The sequence below is a fragment of the Pseudoliparis swirei genome, chromosome 14 (genome assembly GCF_029220125.1).
Source record: "Pseudoliparis swirei isolate HS2019 ecotype Mariana Trench chromosome 14, NWPU_hadal_v1, whole genome shotgun sequence".
Classification (NCBI taxonomy): Eukaryota; Metazoa; Chordata; class Actinopteri; order Perciformes; family Liparidae; genus Pseudoliparis; species Pseudoliparis swirei.
This window is the reverse complement of record NC_079401.1, coordinates 9893224-9913568: the sequence shown is the minus strand read 5'-3', so window position 1 is coordinate 9913568 and position 20345 is coordinate 9893224. Positions and strand designations below refer to the sequence as shown.

Below are 20345 nucleotides of genomic sequence, written 5' to 3'. Positions count from 1 at the left end.
CTATTCATACACTCTGTCATATCCATTGAATGTATTTAAACTCTAAATATGTCCTTTTGGTCACATGACATCTATAACACCTGTCCATCCTGGAGAGGGATCCTCCTCTGTTCTCTCCTGAAGGTTTCTTCCCTTTTTTCCCCATGAAGGGTTATTTGGGAGTTTTTCCTGAACCGATGTGAGGTTTTGGGGCAGGGATGTCTATGTGTACAGATTGTAAAGCACTCAGAGACAAATTTGTAATTTGTGAAATTGGGCTCTACAAATAAACTGAATTGAATTGAATACTTCTGTGCTGTGATTGGCTAGTACTGTTTGCCTCAGCATTTTCTTGGATGCTGCTTCATTGATTCAATGCAAAGATCGAGCTTTGATGTTAAATGAGGAGGAGGAAACAGAAATTCTCATTTGGCCACAAACAATTTCTTCAAAGCCTGGTGCTCTTCCTTGAGGCTCCAACTGGAAGTCAACATTCTTTCACTAATTTCCGGATTCAAGGACTCATTCCTGCAGCATTCTATTGCCAGAAAATACGACAACCCCAGCACCGTAGCACGAGCAATTTACAGAAGAAGACCCCCCCCCACCCCCCTCCCACCTACTCTTTCATTTAATGCATCAATCAATAATGGACTTTACTCCAAATGTGACTGTGATGCGGATGGATAGAGCACTGGGTCATATTGGGATTCAGTGATAAAACAAAAATAAACGAGGTTGCATAAACAGATCGATACGCCATCAGAGGCTGGGTGAGGAGCCAGATGAGGGCGAGTCTTTATGTCCTCTTCCCCTCTTCCATTATTCAGTTATTCAGTGACCTGTTGACAATCAAGCTCTTTCTCTCTCTCCTACTAACACTTATCGTGAGCCACTGACTCAGAGAGATGCTGCCAGGAGGTGGGCGCCTTGTTTTGTCTCACACGTGTCATCTTTTCTCTTTCTCACACCCACACAACCTGAGTCTTGTCAACTGACCAACACTCCGATGTATGCGGGTAGGCGTATGTATGTGTGTGAGTGTGTTTCACTCACCGTGCAGAAGGCTAAAGTCCCTGTGAGCGTCCGTCAGCTGCTTTAGATGTTCACTGATGGAGATCTGATAGAGAAAGATGTACAGAAAAGCATTTAGATGGACGGATTGATTGATTGATCGATGAATAGACTGATTGATGGATCAATCGATCATTATTATGGCAAGAAAAAAAAACTTCAGCCCAGATGCTTCCTGAAAGTGATGAATAGCTTTAAAATGCAATGGTGGGTGTACATAGGGAGTGATTGTGTGGGTGTATCATTGTGAACAATGACATGGGATATGCCTATAAAAAAAATAGAGAGAGATAGCCAGTAGAGGTAGAAGGATGGCCAGACGGAGAGAGAGAGAGAGGAAGGGGAGCAGGCGCAAAGACAAGCATGGAAGAGATAATTGAATTTGTAGTGGAGGAATTAGAGAGGATGCAGTCTCCCGTGAGTCTCCTTCAGCTGTGAATGAGCTGTCTATCGAGATGGAGTTGAGATAATTGTGCCAAATCAGCACGGCTGTGTAGGTACACACCGCGAGGAGGGGGCTAAGCACTCGTCTCCTGGCTCACACATTCATTTATTTCTAGTCTGCTATTGTTGAGAACGTTTTTATTTATTTTTACAATACATACTTCATCACTGGCATGCAAATCCAATCTCTAACTTTGATGATCCTCCTGTTTTAACTTAATTTCAACCCTCTAGGAACGATTCCTCAGTTTAAAAAAAGTAAAGACTGCAAAAAGACTCCATTGAAATTGCTCGGATTCTTATTATTATTCCTCTGATTCTTATTTTTTAACATTGGGCATATATTGGGGGTATGTAACATACCCCCAAAACTCAACAAATTTGGCAACTTTGTCAGGCGTGGTGAAAATAGATGTATGATATAGACGTCAAATTTGGGTTTTAAAAAATTGCTCTCTCGCGCCCCCTCAAAGATTGACCGGCGACGCCCCTCATCTAGAATGTCCGATTGACTTGACATTTTTCACACATGTCCATTTGGACCTGCTCTACAATCTATCTTTGCCCATCTGTGTTCATACATGTGTGAAAGGAGAACAAGTGATGTCTAAATAATAAAAATCAATGTTTATTGTAAAGATGATTAACTCTGGTCGATGTACCAAGAAATAAAATATGTTCGACAGACATCCAAACCACAAATGGTATAATTCATACAAATAACAAGCATGCACAAATGTAAAGTACTCTGGTTATGACTGCTATATAAATGCACTCCTTCCCATGAATAAAATATATGGAATATAAATAAATATACATTGGGGTCCATTTCCCTGAGCTGTAATTTGCCTCTTGACAACCACAATAAATCCTATCTACACTTCAGTGGGCACATTGATACTGATGTTTCAAGTTCTTTATTATCAAATGTACAATGATTACAGAGATTAAAGAGGAGCAATACTAAAATATTGGATCCAAGGCTCCCTTCCAACAATGCAACGTGATCTCACAGAAATACGTCAAAGGACCACAACCTACTACGGAAACAAGGAGGTCACAGCATCAGAACCACACTGTCCTGGTTATGTTCAGGAAGAAGAAGATTCTGGTCGGCTTCATTTGTTACGTAACACAAGTTGCGTAGATACTCAATTTAGGAACTTTTGAAGCCTCGAGTTCAACAATTTGTATTACGGCCGTCACCATGTAGTTTTTTTAGAGTCAATGAATGGAAGTTACCCTATTTGGAATGTGGAGAAGTGACATAGAGATGTCGTATATGTCTCTGGTTGGGGCAGTGACCTTTCAATCAAAGTAGCCCCGCCCAAAAGCATAATCTTCTTTATGGTCTATTTAAATAGAGCATCATTTACAATATGAACATCATGCTCTATTGAAAAACACTTGAAACAAGAGGTTGAGACCATAAACTCATGTTTATAATGTTCACTGAGGGACTAAATCCAGAGAGAAGTAGAGTCATTTTCTCATAGACTTCTATACAACCAGAGGAGTCGCCCCCTGATGGTCCATCGAGAGAATGCATGTTTTAAGAACCGGAGGCCGTCGCCTGGTTCTACCACGACAAATGATCCATCGCCAAGTAATCCGCTGGTTGAGGTTGCGGCCATTTCAAGTATTTCTATGAGATCAAGCTGAACAATGTTTATGTATAAAAACTATTTTTTTCAAAAATGTATTTGTCTGAGGCTGCAATATCAGGTGTCATCTGCCCATCTAAACTATTTAGACACAAACTTCTGGGGCATTTGGGGATTCAGTAACACGAATTCACACGTGACTGAAAGAGCCTGGGACCGAACCCCAAAAATGAGATGTTTAAATACATACGGAGGTGTAAACCTTTTTGTTAGGAAGTGTATACAAAGTTAAATGACAATAACGTAGCCATAATTCCTAGTTTGAAGAGAATGCTATTTGTCAATACTCAAATGGACCCACAAATACTCAAACAATGGTAGGGGATGGCATATACAGGTCAGAATGCCCCAGATCACTTATATACTATATACCTGTGATTCTCAACCTTTTTTCAGTGATGTACCTCTTGGGAAATTTTAACCAGCGCAAATAATTGTTGGTTTAAAAAGAGAAGCAAAACACCAGCGTCTAATTTATTGACATGTAGAAACTGAAAATGGCATTGTTGCGTCGAACTGAACGCATACATATGTGGAGGCAAAGGGTAGTAGCTGCTCAAAAGCTTTCTGTCCCAGGTCAGGGTGCTTCTGCTTCACACACACACACAACTGTGATTATGGATGTGGCAAACTTCATCTGGAGGCCCCGGTCAGCTGACAGGTGGAGGAGTTGACGGGTAGCTTGATTCCAATTGCTTTGGAAAGAAGAAATGGGTTTCTCACCCAATCCAGCTCTGCAGATGTATCCTCCATATCTGGAAAGTAGGAATGAAACTCTATGACTTGACCTGAGCTCGGTACATCCTCACTAGAGAGAACATTCTCCACCTGGGGAAAGCGGGTGTGCAGAGAACTTTCTCAACAGCTGGGCGTTATTCATGAAGCCACCCACCTTGTCACACAGGCATAACATGCTGGTGTCCTCGCCCTGCAGAGACACATTCAGTTCCTTCAGTTAGCTGAATATATGTGCCAGATAGCACATAGTCTAGCAGAGTCTGTGTCCTGGAACAAGGGGGCATGGCTAGATCCGTGTACTCCAGATCGTAATTCCAACAGCCGGTTGAGTCTTCTCCCCCCAGAGACAGTTGTGTGTGTTCAGCTCCCGTGTGGTTCAGAGGCGGCGAAACAGGCGTGCATTGCGTGGCCTTGACTTTAAGAAGTTGATCACTTTGATGCTGTCGTTCCAAACGTCGTGTAGCACAGGGCTCATGTTCTTGCACGCCGATGCTTCCTCTGAGTCCACTTCATGTCGGGGGGGGTTTCGGATTTAATGCGCGCGATGAGTCCTTTTGTGCTGCCCGTCATTGATGCAGCTGCAGGATTCCAAACATGTCCTCTCCTCTTGTTTTCCCCTCATATGTGCTCATAAAAGATTCACAACACGTTTCCACTGACATCTGTGGATTCATCGAGCTGGAGTGAAAAACAGTCCAGTCAGCCAGCACCACAGCGGCTGCAAGGAGCAGGTCTTAAGGTGCGTTCACACCGAAAGCGAAGCGATTTTTCTTGTCGCCCAAAACGCGTGAGTTTACTCGCTCGACCGTTCACCGTGTTCTCGCCATAAGCGTCGAGACGCTCCGCGAGGGGCGGGGCTTATCTCTGTGCCTCGTCTCCGTAAAGACCGTTATCATCCCCTTCATCCACCAGAATAACTAACCACTAGTTCTGCTTTATATTTGTTGTGGACGTCTCACACACTAACGCCCTCGTGTTTGGGTTGATGACATCACCCGGAGGCTCACTCAGCTCGGTCACTTTCACCGATGAAGTTACTGTTATGTCTGAAAGACTTCCGCTTCCAGGTACGAGAGCGGAACTCAAGATTGGTCCGAGTTTCGAGGTGACCACCTCAAAGTTTAAATATTTCAACTCGGGGCGAAAATTGCGCTGCTGAAAACGCGCCGCTGTAAACGCGTCGCCCCAAAAATATCGCGTCTATCGCAGCCACACGCGTCTGTACGTTGACTTTTCATGGGATTTGGTCGCGCGAAAAAATAGTTTCGCTTTTGGTGTGAACGCACCTTTAGGCTATAGTGAAGTTGTTTTGGGGCTTTAGCTATAAGCAATGACACTGCACAAGAGGCCTCCAGGGCTTTGACTTGAGATGACCTGAATTCAGAAAGTTTCCTCTTAAAAAAACTGCTTACAAGCATTGTTAGCATGTTTGGTGTTGAGATGCCGCTCAAGGTGTGCCGGCTTCATGCTACTGTTGGCTAACCTTTGTGGGTTGTAACTCGTGGATGTAAATCCACTAAACATAGTCGTAAACGGACGGAATTTTTTCGGCTCTGGTTTCCTCTTCTTCTCTTTCGTCTCTCCGTGTTTTCAGCAGCATTGCTGCTACGCTTCAACCACGACACCATTGTTTGAGTTTTAAAAGTGATTGGTAGGTGATGACAGGTGGCGTGTGCCAGGTTGGGTCAAACCATCCTGATATGGGAGTTTTTTTAAGGATAATAAATAGCATACTTACACTTATGTTTTATTGATTATTTAATAAATAACTATTTTTAAAGGATTTTTTCATAGATGCTCACTTTAAATATATTTTTAGCCACTGCTATATACTATCCATTATAGGCAAATATCTCTATCACTATTTCTCAAAATAAACTGCTTCCATGACGCCTTTCTAATCTGATGTAGAATTCACATAACAATTAATTTGATGCTTGCGGGCGTGATTTCAGTCACATGACAGCTAGCTGCATCCCGTCTTGTGTTGAGTGTGTTGTAATCACTGACGCTTCCTGACACAATGTCCAATGATCTAATGTTCCCAGGCAACACATGCCGCTCCAGCCAGCATGCAGACCTTCGGCAGACACTGATTAGCTTCTGATTTTTGTGTCAGGAAGTTAAAACAAAGAAGTGAATCATTGAAAGCACATAGTCTCTGAGAGACTGAGGTCGGTTATTATTACCCAGTGAGTGGACGGCTGATTAACCAGCCAACCTTTCAACCACAATAAATAAGTCGGCCACTGATGAGATATTGTTGGTATGGAACAGAAGAAGATAATGAAGTAAATATGACAGCGATGACCAGTTATTTTTTGGAGGGTTGGGGCTTTGATGTGACATGAAACCAAAAAATGAAATTACCTTTGAGTCCACCTCACCCAATCCATTTCTGTTGCTTTTCCCTGTATCCATGGTAACCTAATTAAAATTGTACAAACAAGAGGATCGTTGGGGAGGAATTTGAGGAAATCACTCAGAGTGCACTTTGTGGCCACGGCAACCAATCAGCTTTAACCTTTTAGGCATGACAGAACACTCTGAACCAACTAAAGTGAACTGAATGTGCAAGAACCACACACACGTACACACACACACACACACACGCGCACGCCACATTTAAAACACATTTAATAAAGCAGAAATATGAAAGAACAAACACATATTGGATGTGAAGCAGGCACACACATTTCTATCCATCACCCTGCCATTAAACGTAATGCCAAAATTCCTGGGCAAACATCCAGCTCCCAATGAAACACCTGCAATGGAAACCGACTTTTGATAAAAACTGGCAGTTTAAATCCTATTTCTCTGTCCAAATTAAATACTTAATTCCTTTACAATTGTATATCAGCTCATGCATGTCAAAATGAGAAAGTATCTGGCACTCACTGACCAATGGCTGTACGAAAGCCGCTAAACATGACAGAAAGAAGCAATCCGTCACTTTTATTCGTTGTTGCAGAATTATATTTCTTTTGCCTCAAACTGACTTTGGAATTTGTATACATGCTTCACCCTCAAAGTGATCATTCGTAATAATTACTCACTCTGTGTTTGTTCCCTTGAATTCTTAAAGAAAACACAATTATTTCTAACAGGCTTCCACAGTGAATGGAAAATCCCAAAACAAAGACAAGTCTTGATGAATTGAGGTGTGGGTGCCACATTTCACAAAACAAAACAAAACAATAAGTCTAAGTCTCATGGAAACGGATGTGTCAACATAGGTTATTTACTCGGTGTCATTGAGCAACAGGGTTGTGCAACTTCTTTCAGTTTCTACTCCAATTTTAATTAAACACATAAATATAACATTAGAAAATAAACAAAAACTATCCTTTATGTGGTGGGTGGAGGATAAAGATAGGAGTTTTACAGACTGAGGAAAGCAGCTGGTCTGAAGTCTGGTGCATCGACAACTGATAATAAGAGATTGTCTTTTAATATCCGTTGATGGCACTGTCATGTCTCGTCGGTTGTGTTAAGTTTTAGGTTTAAGTCCTGTTTTCCATGTCTGCTTATATTTTGTAGTAACTGTCCTCTCTCATTTCAGAAACTTTATTTCCTTCCCCGGTGTTTCCTCGTTAGTGTGATTGTCTGCTCCACCCCTGATTGTGTCCACCTGTTCCCCATTTCCTCATGTATTTTAAGCCTGTGTCTTGTCTCTTGTCTCGTCCTGATCATTCTTATAAGTGTAGTCTTTTGTCCTGGTTTACTTTTCCTGCATAGTTGTGATTTTGTTTTGTACTTTGTTGAAGTCTTTTTCCACCATAGCTGTGATTTTCTGTTATTTTATAAATCCTTTTGATTGCCCTGAACATTAGAGTCGTGCTTTTGGGTCCTGTTTTTTGAGTCGTGACAGGCACCTGTTATCTCTAATAGAAATCAACATTTTGGGGGTGAAGTATTGCTTTAAGTAAGCGCCAGAGATCTTTTAAGGCAGAAATATACACGCACAGCGACACTACTGTAGCCGGTATGCTAACCACTACTGTAGCCGGTATGCTAACCTAGGGTGACCAGACGTCCTCTTTTCCCCGGACATGTCATCTTTTTGAGACCTAAAAAATGCATCCGGCAGGGATTTTGCTTCGTCGGATATTTGTGTTTCTCTGGGTCTTTCACAAACCAGTATTTACCCCTTACAAGTTTAGGAAATGGTATCTCCCTTACGTTCCACTTTCTTGCGTGAGCTCTGACTGTAGAGAGAAGTCATTGGTCGACCGATCTCAGTGTTGCCAGATACACGATAATTATCCTCCAAATAAGACCATTTTGAGCCTTTGGTACGATACTTCACCATTTCCAATCTGGCAACACTGAGCACCTTGCCGCCTCCACTAGTTGCATTGTTTACAGCACATGACATCTGCAGCCATGCCGAAACGTAAATGTAAGTTCACGGACGAACTCCAAAAAAAAAATGCTGTACACTCCCCCCCTTTCACTTTGCACTGACATTCAGTGCATAGCTTCAAGAGTCTTATTGAGCAAACAAGTCAGTTAGCTAAGCTTGTTACCTTGGTTGCTAATGGGACAATCATTCCACATTGTATATCTAAAGCTAGTATTTGATTCATTAACTTAAGTTTCTAAAAGCCATGACAGACAAAATAAACTAGTAAATAAATGAAACTGTGCAGGACAGCTAATCCAAAATTATAACCTTTGAACTCAAAAGGTTAGCACGGTCAACTCATGCAGTGTTTGCCAAATAATCATTGGCCAGGACAAATAATATGCGAGCAAAACATATATGGCCACTTAGCCTTGTGTTTTTCCATCGTTCTTTCTCCTGATGTCTGTTTACATCCACTACACACATGTCCTCACATTTACTGCAAGACAATGTGTGTGTGTGTGTGTGTGTGTGTGTGTGTGTGTGTGTGCGTGTGTCCGTCTGCTGTGCTAGCATCTGGTCAGGTGTTAACTTCAGAGAGACCGGCCGTCTGGTCCCATCACCGCGGCGTCACCGCGGCGCCCGTCTCTGGCAGCTGATTGACTCTGTCTGTCACCCCCGGTAATAATCACTGTCTGACTTCCAGCATGGCTGCCACAGGGTTTATCGAGACTGATGGAGCCCCACCCTGTGCTGCCTCTGATCACACAGAGTGTGTGTGTGTGTGAGTGGTTATTTTCTCCCCTTAATATCACTTGCCCAAAAAGTAACACAGACACACACATACTGACAGGTTCACTTTCTTTTTTTACACGCATGCTAACCTGAAAGGTTATTTTTTTCTCCATGCAAGACATCAATGGAAATATCTTATAAAAACTCTATAATCACCATTTTCCTTTCGTTAAGCAACCGGAACTCCAAAAACCGGACCGTCAAATTTTGACGGATCGGGTACCCGATTAATAACCCGCAAAATACATAAATTCAAGGGTATGGGCACATGGCCAGATGCTAGCACACTCAGTGAAAGAGACTTTTCCTCTGCAGGATTTGTGATTCAAGAACAGAAAACCCAAATTTAGACCAGAGTAACATAAAAAAACACATTCAAGGCAGTGACTGTGTAGATGCAGAGGGGCCTCTGCATGGGGTTGTTTGAAATAGTTAGAAATATAAATACAATGAAATCTAGAGTAGGGCAGTAATTAGTTTGCCAGGAATGTGAATACAATTTGCACGGTCAAATGCAACAAGATAATTTGCATGTGTGATTATATCTAATACAGCAACTGGCGACATCATTAAAACTTGAAACATGTTTTTTTTCTTTAAACTCCAAAATGAAAGTTATCTCGCCACAAGAGTTCAACACATGAGTTTATCTTTTCAGTGTCATTGAATAAACACAATCGATGAATCTGGCAAGTCACAAAGTCGAGGAGACTTCGAGTTGAACTATGTGTACAGCATATATTCACATTAAGTGTGTGTGTGTACCTGGAGCAGCCTCCAGCGTGTGTTGAGATCTTCAATGCGGTCCAGGTTGCCAGGCGACAGCTGGATGTCGGGCAGACCGAAAGTAGACGCCAACTGGTTCATGTGAATGACATCATCCTTAATCGGAGCGATCTCTTCCTGAAACTCCTGGAAACACAGACACACACTCAAAAATGAATTCTCAGATCATTAGTATCAGGCTGCATGGTTGACAGTGATGAGAGGACAGATGGGGGGGGGGGGGGACAGATGGGTTCCCCCCCATCTATCCCCATATATACATATGTATATATATATATATTAGAGCTGTGAAAAATAACGCGTTATGATTAAATTACAGGATTAATTAGTTATTTTCTTTTAACACATGTGCAGAATGAGCTTCCAATATACCTATTCAATCTGAACTATTTCCCGCTCTAATGCAGACGGTCTGTTCATCGGTAATGATCCTTCCGCAGGTTCACCTACGGAAACCTTGTTACGACTTTTACTTCCTCTAGATCAGGGGTCTCAACACGTCGATCGCAAACACAATGTAGATCGCGATCTACATTGTGTTTGCTAATCGCCTTAGAAGACTAATATCTGATTAGAAAACCCTTGTGCAATTATGTTAGCACAGCTGAAAACAGTTATGCTGGTGATATAAGCTATACAACTGGCCTTCCTTTGAGCTTGAAGTTTGAAGAACAAAATTAATACTTCAAATATTAATCATTATTTCTAACCTTGTCAATGTCTTGACTATATTTTCTATTCAATTTTCAATTCATTTGATAAATAAAAGTGAGTTTTCATGGAAGACACGAAATTGTCTGGATGACCCCAAACTTTCTAACGGTAGTGTATATACATACAGTATGTATTTTTATATATATATATATATTATACATACACACACATATATCTATGTACAGTATGTATATACACATCCTATTTTCGTACTTTGATGACACACTGATTTGACATTGTGAAATGAGCTTCATTCCATCAGACCTTGACTCTTTCAATGTGCTCTGGCAGGGAGTCCATCATCAGGGAGTCACCAACGGGTTGCCACGCCTCCTTCACCATCTCCGCCTGCCGCAGCTGGCCGTCCAGCAGGTCCTCCGCCTCCTGGAGCTCCATCAGCCGATCCAGAGCCAGCTCAAGCCTCCTCTGCCAGTCGGCTGCGTCTCCGTTGAGCCGGTCCCACCTGGTCATCACGTCCTCGGCCTCTTTGCGTAGGACTCGACCAACATTCTGGGCGCGCTCCTCTGGGCTGATATCTGAGGGATGTGAAAGAAGCGCTCCTAAATTAACATTTGGGGACAATGAAAGCAGCAATATGTTCCATCAAAGGCGGTGGCACACAATCCCAAATCTACAATCCCTTATTAACTCCACCAATACATCTAATATTTAAATATGACATGTGAGAAATCAAGAACAAATAATAATATTTAAAGAACTCACGAAAATAGTCAGAAAACGTACTTTCAGGACTTTCAAAGTTTACCGGAAGAACTTTTATTTCAAACGATTTCAGCGGTTTCTGTGGAACTTCGGAATCAAACCCTGTGACGCTGATGGGCTAACGATATAGACATAGCCAATCTTCTTGCAAATGGTCTTGTTTACTTATGTATGTCATACAGAGGCAACATAATCAAATCAAGATTGTTACGAAAAACAGTTGACTTACTTATTATTTGAACACTTTTGTGGGAATAAATATGGGTTCAGAGCAGTCTCAACAATTGAAAAAGCATACAGAGACTCACAAATGCAAACATCAAGATTCACAAATGCACACAGAACAATTCATAAATATATTATATTTACAAATTCAAGCAGAAGTTTTACAAATAAATTAGACTCACAAATGCACGCACAACGATTTACAAATACATTTCAATGCACACATGAATATATTCCGATTTGTTTTGTTTGTCGATCGCACTGCATTTGTTTGTGAATTGCTTCACATTTGTTTGTGGGTTTTCGAGGCTCCCCTGCCGTGGCTCGATTCGCAAATGCGTTCATTTCAACATAGACCTATCTGTAACCAATCAGATGTCGCCCTCATTTGTGAGTCTCTCTCCGTGCATTCGAAATTATTGAGACTGATCTGACCCCATAAATAAATGTAGAATTCACCGACAATCTGTGTGCAAATGAGTCTCCTAATGAGGAGAAGAATCCTGCTGCCACACGACCATCTCTACTTGGACGAAGAAGAGCACCTGCAGCGGTATTCCTGTTGCCAATCCAACGTCTTCACCTGTGCAGCAGAGCTCCTTCTCAAAGGCACAGGCATTCAGTGTGACTGAAGCATATGTCAAACCAGTCCGGCTGTTTGTGGACATACAGGTTCTCCTTTTGGAGAGACGGCTCTATTTAAAGCAAGCACAATATTCTCAAAAGCGCCGTGTCAATTCAGCTTTTTATAAGGCGTCCTTTAGCCGCCGCAGATTTTTTGAAGGTCAAACCGCCGAGACGGAAAACAACTTTCTAAGAGGAAGTAAAGTGCTTGTTAACAGCTGGAGTTCACTCTGTGTTCTCTGTGTCCTCCCAGTGCTTTTGAGTTGGTGGCTGAATGGGTTTTAATGGGAAGCAGTTAAAGTTCAGCTGGAAACCGGACTGCAGCCATGGTGAACACGGTGCTGCAGGAAGGTGTGTGTGTGTGTGTGTGGGGGTTAACCCCCATGTGTGGTTGTTATGTTACCGAGCTGTTACCAGGGTCCAAAGATCGCTGTGTGAGTCAGAGAAGAAAGGGTCTGTTGAATTCACTCCATGCATTGCCTTTGAGCCAGCACTGTGGTAGAGCTGGTAATCAATGAGCTATATTCTGTGTTTCCACATTTTCATGGCAGGTGCAAGGTGTGTTCAAATGTAAATTATCTAATCTAAATAATATGGGTTCAGATCAGTCTCAATAATTGTAAAAGCACACAGAGAGACTCACAAATGCACACACAAAGATTCACAAATGCGCACAGAACAATTCACAAAATATATTCGATTTACAAATAAATTAGACTCGCAGATGCACGCACAACGATTCACAAATACACTCCAATGCACACATGAATACATTACGATCGGTTTGTTTGTGGATCGCCCTGCATTTGTTTGTGGATCGCTGCACATTTGTGCACATGTTTTTGAGACTCCCCTGCCGTGGCTCGATTCGACCCGTCTGCAGCCAATCAGATGTCGCCCTCATTTTCAACCAAGAGGAGAATTATTGAGACTGATCTGACCCCATAAAATAACAACGCTGAGTAAGTCTTACTTGTTTTTCCAATGATCAATCTAGATTGTTTCGGTGTGAGTTATCGAGTGTTAACTAGGTCGGCCGTAGAGACGTGTGCCTCGGTTCAACATAATGGAACTAGACGGCACTCGTCTTCTGCAAATATTAAAATACATTTGAAAAGCAATGTCTCTTTTAGAAAATCATGACCTGGTTACTCAAGATAATAAGTAGCCGGGTCAAGCTCTGTGCATGAATTGAGGCGTTTATACTCGTATGTGTTTTTATCATTAAACTAAGTTTGTGTTAAACACAGACCTCAGACCTTAACATAAAGCCCATTAAAACAACATTGACTTTAAGTCGAGGAAACAGGAAGTGCAAAAACAATGTGGGCTAATTTCCCAGTTTTAAGACTCATTCCTGCAGCATTCCAAATGCAGACTTGTCCAAAATCTATAATTTGTTGTTAACGTGTGTGTGTGTTACCCCTGTGCTCAGGTGATGGTGTGTCCCGGGGCAGCTCAGACAGAAACACTCCCACATCGTCCAGAGCCTTGGTCACAACTGGCTCTTTAGCTCTCAGGTCCCTCCTGAAGCCCTGTGCAAACACACACACATATAAAAGGTATCATAATGAATGTTGTTCATATGCACAGATATAATAGCTAAAAACCCCTGCTGCAAGGATGCTTATAACATGCTTATTAAACATATTGCATTTATTCTGTGCAAGTTTCCCTTCAAACTAAACCATGTCTGGATTTATTATGCAATGCTTCGACTAAAAGCCTTTTCCCCTAACGAATATCTGCAAGAACTCACATTTTACAGACTCATTGTAGTTCTTACACACGATATGACCAAATTGGCAGAGCCAATCATCTGGGGTTTCTTTTGTTGTTGTTGTTGTTGCATGAAATGGTGCATAAAATGGGTTTTTCCTTTAACCTGTTCGACAATACATTCCATTTATTCCGAGCCTTTAATCTGCATAATGTTAGTCACGGTTACATGAAGTCTGCCTCAAATGTAAATAGCTGCTTTTACAATGAAACCACAATACTCTTATTTTGAAAGTATCAAACAGGCTCTTTGCGTTGGTGGGTTACTGCACTGAAGGTTCTAGATATGTTCAACTATTATGATTGAGGTACACTCAGTATGGATAAATACCAAGTCAGAACTCCAAGTATGTGTGTTGAGTAGAGCCCTGGTGTGAAGGCTTTAATTACATGACCAAACCAGAACCAGAAGCCACTCGTCATGTTTCTCTTAAATGGTCAATCACATTTTTAAGCTACTTTTGAGTGAATTATTTTCACGCTGCACAGTGATGTGGTGGCGAGCACTGTTGCCTCACAGCTAGAGGGGCCGGGGCTCAATTCTCGAAATGACAACTCCCGTAGGTGTGGATGTGAGACTGAAGGGATCTGCTCCACCCCACCACCCCACCCCACCCTCGCGACTCTCTACAAAATAAGCAGTTACAGATAATGGGGGAAAAAGGAAGTGTGAATTAGGCACGCCTCCATCAATGGGTGTAGTACAAATAAGAGCATGGCTGTTAAAAAAGTAGAGTATAAAAACAGGAGAGGTTGCCAAACGAATTGAATTGTCCTTTCATGTCAGCCATTCGTGATCATCATGTTTCATGGTGTCCAGAAACAATATAAATATCAGAGACCACGCCGACGGCAGAAACAGCTTATCAGTCAAAAGAGTAAACCGTTATCAAATTTCCCTATCCCATAAAGTGCATCGACCGTTTAAAAAAAAAAAAGGCAAAAAAACACATGAGCATCGAAGCGTTTTGGCTCAATTGAGGACGTTTTATTGAATTTAGCCGTTTACATACAGCTTTTCTATTGCGACAATTCAAAATGTCTTTTGTTTGCTTTAAAAGAAATGACTCACTGGTGGCGACAATGTTAAGTTAGAATAACCTCCACCTTTATGCACGTATGGAATAGAAAGCAAATGCCCACGTCTTGTATTTCCAGGCTAAAAACAACAACAAAACCTCCAGAATAAGAAGAAATGGCACATTTTTTAATACAAATGCAGCAGAGACAAGTGTTCTAATTGTCCCTGTCCCACATATGTGTGTGTTTCCTCCTACCCGGTGTGTGTCCAGCTGTGTCTGCACGGCGATGACATCACCCCTAACGGGCGGCTCCTTCTCCAGCTGTTGACCTTTCAGCCTCAGCCAGTTCAGCAGCTCCTGCAGCGACATGTGGAGCCTCTTCCATGGGGCCATCTCCGAGTCCAGGTGGGTCCTGGAAACAAACAGTTTGTATTTTGTATTATTTATTTTTTATGTGCTGTTTTTTTTCAATGAAGATAACATTAAATTAATCATAAATACACTCTCTACAGTTTTAATGTGGTAAATGACTGTTCCTCTGGTGTTTAATGAAGTCTCTACAGAGGTGTATAGAGGCCCATCTCCAGTGTTCTAATGGTACGTTGTGTTATCGTATCGCCTTTGAAGACTAACGGAGGGGTAAAAAAACCTTTTTATGTGAGCGCAGCTGAAAACAGCTTTGCTGGTGAGAGAAGCTATAAAACTGGGCTTCCTTTACATTAATAATGAAACATTAATATTTCAAATATAAACCATTATTTCTAACCTCGTCAATGTCTTGGCTATATTTTCTTTTCATTTTGGAATTAATTTAATAAATTAAAATGTGAGTTTTCATGGAAAACACCAAATTGTCTGGGTGACCCGAAACTTTTGAATGGTAGTGTAGAAAGAGACAAAGCCACCCACCCACTGGTACACCCACCTAGAGGAACAGGAACATATACACTACCGTTCAAAAGTTTGGGGTCATCCAGACAATTTCGTGTCTTCCATGAAAACTCACTTTTATTTATCAATACAAAATGGGCCTCTATACACCTATGGAGATATTTCATTAGAAACCAGACGTTTCCAACTAGAATAGTCATTTACCACATTAACAATGTATAGTGTGTCTTTTTGATTAATGTTATCTTTATTGAAAAAACAGTGCTTTTCTTTGAAAAATAAAGACATTTCTAAGTGACCCCAAACTTTTGAACGGTAGTGTAAATATTAAAATAAATAAAAAGAGGTCACCTCATTTACCAAGCCAGACGTCTACATATGTACATACACACACACACACACACACACACACACACACACACACACACACACACACACACACACACACACACAACCTGTACATCTGTGTGTAGACACACCTGCATCACTTTACAGAGTAAATATACAGTCAATACATCACACAAGTACAATATATCCAGAAATTAAATGACTATGTGATTGGCCAGTAGGCAGAAACCAGAGTGCCCAAATGGTTGTTTATCTGTCAGATTAATACATGAATAAAAGATCAATAAGACCACCTCATGCCGAGGGTCTTGCTGCGCAGGTCGTCCCAGCGCTGGCTCATGCTGTCCAGACGTCTCCGGAGCAGAGCGCCGTCCTCCGAGTGGCCCAGCGAGGTCACGATCCTCTGGCCGTTCTCATCCAGGGAGTGATACAGCTCTGTGTGGCCGTCGATCTCTGCCTGCAGGTCCTGGGGACACATTCAATTCAATTCAGTTGATTTTGTATCGCCAAAAATCACAGATTCTTTACAATCTGGACACACACGATGTCCCTGACCTTTGACCTCACACACAGTGTAAGAGTTAGTGGAAAAGACGCAAGAGCAGTGAATTCTGTTGGAGCACACACTTCATTGTTTTCGGTAACATCTTTCAGGAATTAATTTTTCTCGCTGCTGGAGTGCTCAGTAATGGGATCAGGATCTGAGAGAGTGATTTATTCTCCAGCAGCAGCAGCCGAGGATTGAGCCATAACGCAGGGCTCAATGTATTGTGATGTGCTACTCAGCCTGGGATCAGTGAGTCACTTCGACAGCTGTCTGTACCTGTGTTCAATTTTCCAACAGATGATCCTTTGCTGAAACTCTATTTAACATTCTGAGCATTAATATGGCAGAAAACTATGATCTACAGTATGTAAAGAGAAGGTGTCGTCCTCTCCCTCTGCGTGTCTTGTTGTGGTCGATCCCCCAGCCTTATGCCTTCATATCAACTTAAACCTTCATGTCATTGAAGTCAGAATAGCCCTAACACCTGTCATTCACATGTAGAATCTGACCGGGAGCAGGTTATGGGATGCGCTCGAGCATAGACCACAACTCATTCTGGGAACCCAGTGGCTGACTATGATATACCTTTTAAAATGAACTTGGCTATTTGTGGGCCCTGGAGGCTTATCGTTGATCATATATCTATTTCCATAAATCTACGTTTTCTTCCTATTGTCATTGAAGAGTGTGTCCCTTCAATTTGAGAGCACGACTCATTGATTGAATTCCTGTCCTCACCCTTGAATAACCCTCTGCGTGCACAGATATAGTTGCTTCACTCCTCACACAGATCGTGAATATTATGGCAAATAAGCAACGTATACAAGATCCACTCCTTCCGTTCTCACCTTTCACAATAAGAGCCCGAGACATATACAGGACTGTCTCAGAAAATTAGAATATTGTGATGAAGTTCTTTATTTTCTGTAATGCAATTAAAAAAACAAAAATGTCATGCATTCTGGATTCATTACAAATCAACTGAAATATTGCAAGCCTTTTATTCTTTTAATATTGCTGATTATGGCTTACAGCTTAAGAAAACTCAAATATCCTATCTCTAAATATTAGAATATCATGAAAAAGTATACTAGTAGGGTATTAAACAAATCACTTGAATTGTCTAATTAACTCGAAACACCTGCAAGGGTTTCCTGAGCCTTGACAAACACTCAGCTGTTATAAATCTTTTTTTACTTGGTCTGAGGAAATATTAAAATTTTATGAGATAGGATTTTAGAGTTTTCTTAAGCTGTAAGCCATAATCAGCAATATTAAAAAAAATAAAAGGCTTGCAATATTTCAGTTGATTTGTAATGAATCCAGAATGCATGACATTTTTGTTTTTTTAATTGCATTACAGAAAATAAAGAACTTTATCAAAATATTCTAATTTTCTGAGACAGTCCTGTACACTGCATAACTGTTTGCTAATAGGGAACTCAATATAATAAAGTTATGCAATGATTTGCCTCACAGCCAGATGCTGCTCCGGGTCAAAAGGTTCCCAGTAGTTGTTCCTCGGCTTGCATGAATATATTTGAATATATTCATTTCATATCGACAAAGTGCTGCAACTTCACATCGTCACGCCCCCGCTGCATAAAGGCCTTAAGGGTCCAAATATTGTTGAAAAGCTATCATAGAGAAAAGCGGAAGAGTGGTACAATGTAAAATATGAAGACTGGAAAAAACGGACACATTGTTTTAAAGAAGCAGAGAAAGTAGAACAAATATGGCGTGGTATTCATAACCCAAAACAGCAACAAAGATATGAACATGACAAAAGATTCATAAACTAAACCCTTTTCTTTAGCTTTTCTGTATAATTTTGAGTGAGTTGGTTTGCTGACATGTGTCTCTCCGATGGTTAAATACTTTTTTTTCTTTATTTAGAAAAATACATCTTATAATATATACTCATTATATTTCAGTTGGAGCAACATTAGCTTACTTTTTTAATTGTTATGAAAAGCACGGCTGCCCACAATGTGACACGTTCCATACAGCAACATATGTCATTAAACCTTTGAACTAGTGGATTTATACTAATATATATATATATATATATACATACACATATATATATAAATATAACTAAAAACATGTCAAATTGCACTTGGTGCCGTACGTCAAAATTCTTCCAATGTGTAAGCTGCTACATAACACGTAATAATTATCTTGATTGTATATCTCAAAACATTTTTGGAACAGTTGACACATTTCTTCTTAAAGTAAAATGCCTTCGTTTAGGATTGCAATGCTTCTATGCCAAAGAGCAGCTCTCAATTGTCTTTCCCAACCTGAACACGGTAGACCTTCCTGCGCAGCATCCTCAAAACTTTACTCTGGAATCCCAAAACTAGATGTCAAGGCGAAGAAGAGGAGGAAGAGGAAGAAGAAGAAGCAGCATCTTCTGCTTCGTTCAGTCCCTCAAGATTAGCACTGCGGAATGTGACTGCAGAAGCATGCCCTCTATTAAATGTGTGTGACAAAGAGAGAGATTTGGAAAAGAAGAGGAAGGGAGGAAGAGTCTGGAGAGATGGAGGCAGAGTTGGAGGGTGTGAGTCAGTGTAAGTTTGAGAGGGTGAGAAAGAGGGAAGAGGAGGAGAGCTTGAAAGGGTGCAGAAACTATACATGCACTCATTTTCCAATTAAACGTTATCTGCATTTAGTGTTATAGCCTGTGTGTGTGTGTGTGTGTGTGTGCGCTCCCTAGATGCTGCGCTGCGTTGCTGCCCGCCATTATAATTGGACACAGAAGACTATCTCAGCTCTGCATACAGTGCTGCCGTTGTACTGACAGTGTGTGTGTGTGTGTGTGTGTGTGTGTGTGAAAAGGAAGTGTGTATCTGAGAAATTCATTTCCAAAATGCATGTGTTTCCCTTACAGTGTGTGTGTGTGTGTGTGTGTGTGTGTGTGCACGCCGTTCCACTAGAAAGTGTGTGTGGGTGCAGGGTCAAAATATGTTCCCTCACAGAACAGAGCCTTCCCTTAAACACCCACAATGCAGTGTGTGTGTGTGTGGGGGGGGGAGGGGAGTGGCCAGTTGTCTACCAGGCACCGACTGGCCAATGAGATCTCTCTATACCGCGATGTCAGCATTCCTGTCATACCAGCCAGGGCAGACAATCAATGAGGGTCACAAAATGAATGTCTGATCAATCCCATCTGACAAAATATTGCATTGATTGACATGTAAATATTCCGTAAAAAATAGTTGAGAGATTAAAGTTGTAAAAAAAAAATACGATATTTGGAGAAACCCCCCTCCCCAGAAATTCTTGGAGACTCCAAATCCATGCAGCCCTGAGCTCGACATTGTCTGGTTTCTTTTCCTAGGCAACCCAAACCAATTCATAATCAACTCCATCGTGGCCCTTTGACTGCAGTCCCATCATAACCCCAGAACATGTCAAACAAGAGAGCGATGACCTGTGGATATGCCAAGAGGCAGAGGGAAAAGATAAAAAGGACATTATTTTGGTTTACTAAATAAATCTCTAACTGCCAGCAGAATTAAATGTCCACATAGATCTCCATGAGCTGAGATCGGACCACCAAGATCCAAGGATCAAGGACACAAAGACGATAACGTGTATTTGTCTTAAAAAGTAGGATGGGAGCCAGAACCTTCAGG

At 41.4% G+C, this 20345-nt stretch overlaps 1 protein-coding gene across 1 annotated transcript in view; it reads right to left on the bottom strand.

Annotated features, from left to right (window-relative positions):
- LOC130204709 (dystrophin-like) overlaps positions 1-20345 on the bottom strand; it is a 320570-nt gene that overhangs the window by 55608 nt on the left and 244617 nt on the right. Inside the window, 6 exon segments of the mRNA XM_056431663.1 lie at positions 1036-1099; positions 9811-9957; positions 10810-11081; positions 13541-13652; positions 15174-15330; positions 16451-16623. Coding sequence (XP_056287638.1) covers positions 1036-1099; positions 9811-9957; positions 10810-11081; positions 13541-13652; positions 15174-15330; positions 16451-16623 — 925 coding nt within the window.